At 40.9% G+C, this 10,622-nt stretch overlaps 1 protein-coding gene across 1 annotated transcript; it reads left to right on the forward strand.

Annotated features, from left to right (window-relative positions):
* Window positions 1–2,905: 2,905 nt before the first annotated feature.
* Window positions 2,906–10,558, forward strand: LOC121504866. The gene is made up of 4 exons (XM_041779946.1): window positions 2,906–4,837; window positions 7,144–8,083; window positions 8,168–8,335; window positions 9,525–10,558. The coding sequence occupies exons 1-4, from the start codon at window positions 3,127–3,129 to the stop codon at window positions 10,045–10,047; spliced, it is 3,342 nt and encodes a 1,113-aa protein (XP_041635880.1). The 5' UTR covers window positions 2,906–3,126; the 3' UTR covers window positions 10,048–10,558.
* Window positions 10,559–10,622: the final 64 nt, after the last annotated feature.

Consider the following 10,622-nt stretch of genomic DNA (forward strand, 5'->3'; position numbering starts at 1 on the left):
TGACATGTCCAGTAGATATATTAGTAGGAAATATTGTATAATAATCCACATTGAAATGGCAAGTGTGCCTAAAAGATGCTAAAGAGGCACCGTCTTTGGATAAATTTTAATGACTGAAAGAGGCTTAAACTCATTTAAATGTTTAAACCACTCTTAGTTTGAGGGGAAAATGTGTTTCATAAGGATTTTTGAATTTATTTGAATACATTCAGTCGTCTTTTCCTCCAAGCTTGAATAATACCAGACCCGGTTATCTGCATAGTGTATGAGTCTCACATGTGAATGGCTGTGAAAAGAGCAGAGTCATTGAGTCCTCAGGTAGGAGTTTTGTTTTAAAGCGAGGTGGTGCCCACCAGTTTCATTTGCAACTCGCTCACCCACTCACAGCGCTTCAACTTCAAAGCATTTCAAAAGCAACTCAGCGTGTGTTCAAACATTTAAAGGGCTTCTATTTTAGAGGTTTAGGAGGAAAGATTACCTCACTGTTTGAGATCTGCAGCCAGGAAAGTTCAGTTTGTGTTTACTCTTTGGGGAGAAAACAGCACCTCATATGCAACCACTAAATTGTTTCTTTTTTTTGCATGTGCACTCCTTCTGAGAATTTAAAGAGTCTAAGGCCATGATGACTGCTTTTGCCTTTATTTAAAATATGAATGAATGAGTGAAAAAACAATGCTGGTAAGTCAAAGAGATTGTGAAGCAGCTTCATCATGGTGCATGGAATTCAAACTTAAAGAGAAGGTCATGGAAAGTGTACGTCAGGGGAATGTTGCAAAACCATTTCTAAGGCACTAAACATCCCCCACAGTTCATTTAAATCCACCATCAAGAGATTGAAAGACTATGGCACACGTGTAAATCTGCCTAGATCATGCTGTCCTCAAAAACTAGTGACTAGTAAGACTAGTGAGAGAGGCCACCAAAACACATATGTCTACTTTGAAGGAGTTACAAGCTTCAGCAGCTGAGATGGGAGAGACTCTGCGCACAACAACTGTTGCCCCAGTTCTTTACCAGTCAAAGCTTTATGGGAGAATGGCAAAGCGGAAGCCACTGTTGAAGAAATTTAGATTAAATCTGGCCTAGATTTCATCACATGTCATGTGGGAGACTCCATGGTCAGGTGGAAGAAAGTTCTTTGGTTTGATGAGACCAAAATGGTGCTTTTAGGCCATCAGACAAGACTCTGTTTGGCAGATACCAAACAAAACATACCCACTGTGAAGCACAGTGGTGGCAGCATCATGCTGTGAGGATGCTTCTTGGCACCCGTCTCTGGAAGGCTTGTAAATGTAGAGGGCAAAACGAAGGTGGAAAAATATAGGAAAAATCCTGAGAGACAATCTTAATCAGTCTGCAAGAGAACTACAGCTATGAAGATTTGTTTTCCAGCAAGACGATGGCCCAAAGCATCCAGTGGAATGATTCAAGGACAACAAGGTGAATGTGCTGGAGTGGCTGAGTCAAAGCCCAGATGTCAATCCAATAGAGCATTTTTGGCTGGACTTGAAGAGGGCTGTTCACGCCTGACCAACGTGCATCTTGACAGAGTTTGAGCAGTTTTGCAAAGAAGGATGGTGTAAAATTGTGATGTCTGGTTGTGCTAGTCTGATTGAGACCTTTCTTCACAGACTTAGTGCTAGGATTGCAGCCAAAGTTGTATCTACTAAATACTGACTAAGGGGGTTAACATTTATGCAGTCACTTATTTTAAATTACATATTTTCATTTAATTGGCATTACTTTGTTGAAATCTGTTTTTACTTTGACATTAAAGTTTTTGTTTTTTTGTCAAAAAGGCAAATTATGTCAACTTTGATTGATTCATAAAATCAATAAAAGGGTAAAACAAAGGGGATGGATACTTTTTATAGGTAATGCATTTCTAAAATGGTGAACACTCCAACAAACATCCACCTCACTGCAGTGGGGTTAAATATACCAAAAGGCCCCCTGTAATTTTTAACACTGGCAGATATTTTATAGCTTGTAATATTACTCCTGCTTCCTGGTTAAATTGCTCATCATGTTTGACTGGGCAGAAATAACTTTACAGCAGATTTAGACACTACTACAGCTCTTTAAAATAAGAAAACTCATCAAAACAAAAAGTGTGTGTGTAGCTTACAGAGTCACCACCCTGTCGTAATACAAGGAGAGAGTGACTTTGTGAGGGACCTTTGTCGGCTACTTGTGATCCACAAGACAATTCCTCAAGTCAAGGTTAGAGTCTGACCCAGCTGTTTGCTTTCCTGTCAGCACAAAGGGTGACAGCTGTAAATGGTGTTGTTTTGTTGCCCTCTGCCTCCTTCATTCCCCCTTGTGACGCTCGATCCCTGGCCCAGATTCCCTAGCTTTGGACGTGGAGGAGCAACGTGATCTCACTGATGACCCTTTAGGCATTTAATACTGATCCCAGAGTCATATGGTGCAATATAAAGATGCCAAGGCCCTCTGAGATGTCTTGGTGCAATGAGTTGGATGGGCATAATCCCAGCTGCCTCCAGGACTAGATCATTCTCTGGTTTATGACTTTGTTTGTGCCAAACTTTACTGTACAAAATTAAGGTTGACCAACTGCTAATTAAAGGGAATGGCTGCAATATTGAATCAGGGATTAGTGGGAAATTGCAAGGCCTGTAAATATACGTGTGTGAGGAAAGCAAACTCTAAAAAAGGAGACAAAGAAAAAGGAACAAAACAATTTAAGACCGTGCTAAAGTGCAAGATATGCATGCACGTGCAGCCATCAATCCATCACAAACCTTTGTTATGTCTCACACGGAGAGCCTAAATAGTCTAGAATTTCAATAACCTCGTGATACAGTACACTGCAAATAGCAAGGCGTCATACCACTTGCAAACATTCAAATCCAGGAGGTGAGTGAGGCAGCAGAGGGACAAATAGACAACACAGCTGGTGCCTGCAGACAGGGAAAGACATAGCTGCTTGCAACAATAATAGCTACATCCAAACTTTGGACTACTGCTGGACAAGCATTTTTTTCTCTGCATTTTCCCTCACAAAGCTGGCGAAAAAGTAAGTGATCTGCTGCCTTTAAAATCAAGTGTAAATGTGCTGAAGGATTTAGGGGATTAGTGCAAATTAGAGTGACAGTAGAGAGTATGGCAGTCGCTAATCCGCGCCTCCAGACAGAGTGGGATGAATGGAAGAATGAGATGGAGGATGATGGAGAGGATGAAGAAGAAGAGGATGTGGTAGATTGGGCAGAAGAGGAAATAAGTGAAGATGAGGAAGACATTGATGTAGATGATGAGACGAAGGGAGCAGAAGGGATGGAATATGAAGGAGAGATATGGACACAGGAAGTCGCTGAGGAACAAGAGGAAGTGGATAAGGACGAGGGGATGGTGACCAAAGAAGGAGAACAAGAAGAAGAGAAGGTGGATGACTTGGAAAAAGGGGTCAAGGAGAACTTGGAAGATACTAAGGAGGAAAAGAGTGACACAAACAAAGCTTACAGGCCAATAGAGGAAGACCTGGAAGAAGAAGGAGGTGTAGTAAACGGGGAGGCCATTGGGAATGAGGAAGTGGAGGTTGTGGAGGAGTTTGAGAGGGGACCGGAAGAAAATGACATGGAGAGGGTGGTTCAAGAGAATGGGGAGGTGGAAGAAGAGGAGCTGACGGAAGCAAAAGAAGAAGGGGAAGAACAGGAAAGGGAAAGGGAGAGCTGGGGGGAGGTGGAGAAAGCTGAGAAAAGGGCAGAAGAAGGTGAAAACGAGCTAGAGGTCGGGGTGGAAGAGGAGGAAGGCAGGCTGTCGAAAGAAGAGGAGGACGATGAACAAGAGGGGTATCAAATCAGACAACATCATCTGCTAGACCAATTCCTAGAACAGATAAGAGGATTTGAAGGTCAAGAAGTACAGGTAAACCAAGAAGGTGCAATGCAAGCTGCTAATGTGGAGGAAAACTTCTCAGTTTCAGGGATGTCTGATTATGCAGACTTCATGGGATTTGACGAGGAGTACTTTAGATTTGAAAGTCCAGAGAGTGTGGACGAAGCTACCCTATACAAGGATCTAGAAGTTCCTCAAAGCATCCCAGTAAAGTGGACTTCTAAAGAAAGCAATGACAAAGAGGACTGTTGTGAGAAGCCGCAGAATGAAACAGTCGCGGAATCAAAGACCATTCAAGAGGAAGACTTTCGAGATGATCAGGGGAAGGTTCAAGAAGAAGAGGACGAGTCTACAGAGGACGAAGATGCAGAGAACTCAACAGAGGAAGAGCCAGACACCTACGACGAAGAGGCAGTGAAAATTTACAGCAAAGATGACTATCTCATGGATGTTTTTGGCATCTTGACAGAGTTCAAGGACTCCTCTCTGCTTACTGACCTTACTCTAAGCACAGAAGATGGGACGAGCATCCAGGTACACTCTCTGGTTCTTGCTGCTGTCAGCTCCCATATCCATGAAAGACTGAGAAGCATGGAAGACGATAGACATGATGAAGGTAAAGACGATCACTTAAGTGTTAGAGTCTCAGCTTGGTCCCTGCATCTGGGTCCAGAGGTGGATCGTGTTGGACTAGAAGCAGTGGTTGAATTTGCCTACACTGGAAACATAGACATGCCATATTTCAGCGAGAGGACTTTGTGCAAGATAAAGGCTGCAGCTGAAGCAATGGGAACCCCAAGAGTGCTGGATCTCTGCACAAAGAAAGAGGAGATGTCCACAAAACCAAGACATTTGAGGAAGGATGAGAAGATCTTGGCCGCTGAACAAATGAGGATCAGTCTACAGTGGATGAAGCAGCTGTGGATGGACAGAGTGGGCTGTGACGTAGTCCTGGATGCAGTTGGAGGATCACTTCATGGTGAGTAGTGCACCATTGACTTGTACAAGTACAGTAGCAGCCACTTTAGAGGACATGGTTCAATGAACCCTGGTTTCCCAGCTAAACGATTAAACTATAGTGAGCTGGCTATGAAGAGAAAGCTGAAGTGACTTGTTAAAGAGCACCATCAATGTATATCTTTGCTCTATTGTAAGTAAATAGTGCTTAAAGGGTCTTTTTGGTCATCTGATTACTCAAAGTTCTTAACACAAAATGCTGTTCGATGGTGGGACTGGGAATTGCAGGATAAATCACAGTATGATACAACACAATACATAATACGATTCAGTGCAATGCAATGCAATATGCAAAATGAGATATATGATACAAAACAGTGTGACACAATACTCTAGCATATGATAACATTCCATGCAATGCAATGTAATGCAATACTGTTTAATGCCATGCAGTTCGATTTGATATAGTTTGAAATGATTTGACACGATTCAATACAATAGATGCAATGTCTTGCCATACAATACCATAAGATAAAAAAACACAATTTGGTGTTATGAGAGGTCATATAATGAGATGTAATAGGACTCATTACGATGCTTTTTAAAAGGAAGCAGTACTATACGATATTCTACGATACAGTGATAGGATAAGATGATACAGGATATAATGGATTTAATGTGATGCAATGTGATAGCATACAATAAAGTGTAAAATAATTCTGTGCCATACAGTATGGCGTGATTCATTGCAATAGGATACTAGGTAAAGTTAAGCAATGTGATGCAATAAGCAATATGTAATGTGATCGAAGCAGTGCCATGTAATGTGATGCAGCGCAAGGCTATGCAATGAGATACCATATTACATAATATGATACAGTGCTACGGGAGATATGATGCAGTGCAATGCTACCTAATCCAATATGATGCAATGTGATGCAGCCTGTTTCAGTGGAAAATGATGCGACTTAATGCAATATAACATATGATGTGATATAACAAGATACAATAGGATGCAAGGCAATAAAATATAGTGCATTATAATTTGAAAGGATACAACACTATACGGTATAATAGTATACAGTACGATAAGCTATGATAAGGTATGATATGAAACAATGCAATATGATGCAATGAATGAAATGAAATGCTGTTAAATGAAGTAAGTTGTGATGCAATCTGTTTTGATTTGGGAGGTGATGTGATGGGATTTGTTTCAACAGAACGTAATGCAATGAATTCAAAGCAATGCAATGCAATACGATTTGGTGTAATATAATACCATACCATACCATACCATACCATACGAAATGATACAATATGACACCATATGATATGGCATGATACCATACCATATGATAAGACACGGTGTACAATGATATGATACAATACAATATGACGAGATACCATACCATACCACAGGATACAACATGGTACGGTATGATTGGATATGATGTGATACCATGTGATATTCGACACTGTACCATACCATATAGTATGATACCATTGATACAATACAATACAACACAATATGATGCATTGTTGTAAAATGCCGTATGGTACAATTCAGTATGGTAAGCAATGCTATGTCATATGTAGCCTACCAGCGATAATAACACTCAACAGCGTTGCTTAACATTCTCTGAAAGATAAAACATATCTGATTAACTCAAGAATATAAAATACCATTCTACTAACATTCAACATCATCACACTCTCTTCCTTTGTTCCATTCATGTCATTAGTGCCACCTTGAGGAGCCATAAAGCAGTAATGTGATGAATACAACTGTCTGGGAAATCTCCTCTGAGCACCACTTTTAATCAAAATATCCAGCACCAGCAATTTTATACTTGCATCAGATCTGTTAGGACAATGATATATTGCTGTACCAATACTTTGTCCCACCCCTATTCAACAGTTCATAAACACCCAGTAATACAATGAGGGGAGAGGCTGCTATGCAAGGTGCCAACCTACTCTTAAGGATCTATTTTAAGTCATTCACAAACACACATAACATACCAATGGTTATGCACCAGTGAGAGCAACTATGAGCTCAGTCCATTCCCCAAGGACATTTTGAGGAGTTGCTAGTAGAAACTGGGAATGTAACTACCAGTATCGCAATTGGTTGATGAGTCACTCTATCTCATAAACCAAAATACATTCCAAGCAAAGTATCTCATACACTACTCAGAGGACTGTTTGGTGGATTATGCCTTGGTCATGGTCTTTTAACTGTTGGTGTTTTGCTCCCAAAGCTCCCAAACTTTGAAATTTCCCTTTTAAGCTAATCTACCAGTTTTTATAACATCCTCTCTTCAGTCCACAGAGTCATCCTGGCTGTGGGGAGTGACTACTTCCGCAGCATGTTCACCTTAGGCATGAGGGAGTCCAATCAGCCCTGTGTGACCCTCCCCTTCCTGTTGGCTTCAGAGCTACAGATTCTGATTGGCTGCTCTTATAGTGGGAATCTACCCCTCAGCTGGAAGTCTGTCTTTGAGATCACCAGCACTGCCCTCCAGCTTCAGTACCAACCTGCCCTCTCTTTGTGCCTTAGCTTTCTGCAACAAGAAATAAATCCACACTCTTGCCTGGATGTAGCATCTTTCGCTGAGGCTTACGAGATGGCACAACTTCTCGAAGTTGCAGACGATTACGTCTTGCGGCAATTCCAAAAAGTGGCGTGCACCTCAAAGTTTAAGGACCTGCCAGCCAAACATCTCTTCAAGTATCTGAACAGCCACTCACTTTGCGTTCCATCTGAGCTTGTTGTATTCAAAGCAGTGGTGGCGTGGATCGAAGCAAAGCCCAGGAGAAGGCTGAGGCTTGCTAAGGAACTAATGAAAACCATCCACTTTCCATTGATGACATTTAAGGAATTCAAAGAGGTTCAATCTCTGACCATGTGGTCTGATCACAGACTGGCTGAACTCTTTGAGGCCATTTTTGAGGATTTTTGCTCGACTGATGTCACAGCCCAGAGTCAGTGCCGCATCTATCTGCCAAAAGAAAGTCTGGTCGTGATTGGAGGTGACCAAACCTCTGAGGACCTGGGTACGCGCAGCATCAGCGGAGAGCTCTGGTTTGGGAATTCACTCAGGAACCATATGGGAATACGAAAGGCCACGGAGTGGCGTAAGTTGGGAGAGATGCCAGAGTCAGGGAGGTTCAGACATGAAGTGTGTGTGCTCAATGGAAAACTGTATGTGTTTGGAGGCAAGAAGTACTATGGCAGAAATGACACCCTGAGATCTGTCTACAGGTAAGAGAGGCTAAATTAAACTGCAAACAAATTATATTTTCCATAAAGTTTTACTTAAATTGTCTCATTCTACCCTATCTATAGGTATGATCCCCTTCAAGACACATGGGAGAGTCTGGCTGACATGCTGCAAAGGAGATCTGCTTTCTCTGTGGTGGTGCTGGATGGAAAGATGCTAGCTATTGGTGGGCATTGTGACCCTGACCATGAAGACAGTGTGGAACAGTACTGCCCCACTACAAACTCTTGGAGGTATGTGGCAAGGGTAGCAAGGGATGGTTTGACAATAAGACATTATGACTTAGTAGCTTATAACTTCCTTACCTTAACAAAACATAGGTTAGCCAATTAGACCACCGTACGAACATTAAGAAATTAAATATTGCAAGGAGAAAGGATCTAACAGTAGAGGATACTTTACTCACTGCTGACCCTTTAAGTTATAAGAGTGGTCTTGTACAAAAAACAAAATTCTGAAAAATACTTAGTAAAACTGAGACCACTTTTAATTGCACAAGCCTGTCCAGTCTGGCTGCAAATTCCCCTGCTCAGACGTCTGCTCTGCAGACCACTGCTTTCAAACACCACCACCGTCAGGACAAAAGTCACACAAGAACTACGGAAATAAATTCAGATCAAACTAGGATTAGGGTTAAGACAACTTTAACTAAAAGTTGTAAACATGACCTACAAACCTGAGTACAAAATATTTAATGAAGCTGAGTAAACAGTCTGCCACTAATAAATAAGCTCGTCCTCCATTAAAACACTTACCAACGGAGCTTAAGTTATTGCTAACAAAGCTATGTTGGCTATGTTAGCTTATGTTTTGTTTACTGAAGCTAAAGTAGCTAACAAAGCTATGTTAGCTTATAGTGTTTGCGTAAGCTAATGTAGCTAATAAAGCTATGTTTGCAGTGTTAGCTTATGCTATGTTTGCTTAAGCTAATGTAACTACTTTAGCTTATTTAGCTGCAGCTTACTCAGCTGTATTTTTTTCTAATGCTAATGTAGCTAACAAGCTGTTAGCTATAGCCTATTAGTTTATGCTATGTTCCCCATAGCTAATGAAGTTTGTTAGCTTTGTAATGTTATGCTATGCTTGGTTAAGCTAACATAGATGTAAAATCTAAGTCAGCTTATGTGTTGTTTCCCCAAGCATACATGGCAAACAAAGCTATATTAGCTACTTTAGCTTACACTATGTCTGATTAAGCTCTTGTAGCTACTTTAGTTTATAAACGTAGGGCTTACATCACTACCTTAGTTTTAGCTTTGTTTGCTAAAGCTAATGTTTTTTTTTTTGTTTTTTTTACATAGCTATATTAGCTATGTAAGGGTTATGCTATGTTTCCTTAAGCCAATGTTTCTACTTTAGCTAGCATAGCTAAAGCTTACATCACAAATTTTACCTTTGATTTTCTTTTCTTTATTGTTTTAGATTCACCTGGCCTCTGGATATGTACCTGAGTGGGCATGTCGCTAGGGTTTTAGGAGGTCAGATCTACGTCTCAGGAGGGCTAAACAATGACTACCAGTGCATCTCAACCATGTTTCTGTACCACCCAGACACAGGGAGCACTTACTTGGCGAACATGTCTCAACCTCGGGCCTATCATTGCATGGAAGTCTTGGGTGAATGGCTTTACGTAGCCGGTGGACTCACCACAGACGAGAACATGACTGCAATTGACCAGCTAGCTTGTGAGGTGTACTGTCCAGCATATGACACGTGGACTGCCTTTACACCTCTGCCGGTGCCTCATGTTGGAGCAGGAAGTGCAGTTTTGGAGGGGAGGTTTTACGTGCTGGGTGGATACAGTCAGGAGGACTACAGTGACATAAAGATGGTTCATCGTTTTGATCCCAGCACACAAAGATGGGAGAATATGGGCAAGATGCCTGGACCCAACAATGACTTACGGGCATCTCTGCTGTGCTTACCACAACATTTCCGGCAGTAGCACATAGCAATGTATTTATGGAGTCATACTGTCACAAAACTTAAGGTTTTAGAGCACAACTTGTTGATTTTGTGGTCAGATTTTTGTCCGAATTTCTGTCATTAAAACCTGCATTTGTGCTCAAAGCTGCCTCCTGGTGATAAGATTATCTCTGTGCTCAAAATGTCTGCTTTCAAATACAGAGATTATTAAAGGTATTCACCCCCTTGGATGTGTTACCCTTTTATTGATTTTATAAATCAGTCATGGTTAATATAATTCGGCTTTGTTGACAGAAAAAAAAAACCTTTAAAGTGACTGACCTAATTCAACAGAGCTACAGCCTAAAAGACTGATGTAGACATAATACACAGTGAAAGAGATGATGTAAGAAGTTGTTTTTACTTTTATTGTGTTTTTTACATTACAGAAAAACACTAAATTGTTTTTTTTTCCAATTTCTCAATAAAAGGCTGTTAAAATTTGCCCCGATGTTTGCATGTCATGCAGATAATAAAGGATATAAGCAAGATGAGTACAGCCTTTTTTGGTTTTTGTGAATTCAATACTCTCTTTCCAGTGTAAAAGCACCAAAT

This window comes from Cheilinus undulatus, linkage group 22 (assembly GCF_018320785.1).
Source record: "Cheilinus undulatus linkage group 22, ASM1832078v1, whole genome shotgun sequence".
In the NCBI taxonomy this organism is placed as follows: domain Eukaryota; kingdom Metazoa; phylum Chordata; class Actinopteri; order Labriformes; family Labridae; genus Cheilinus; species Cheilinus undulatus.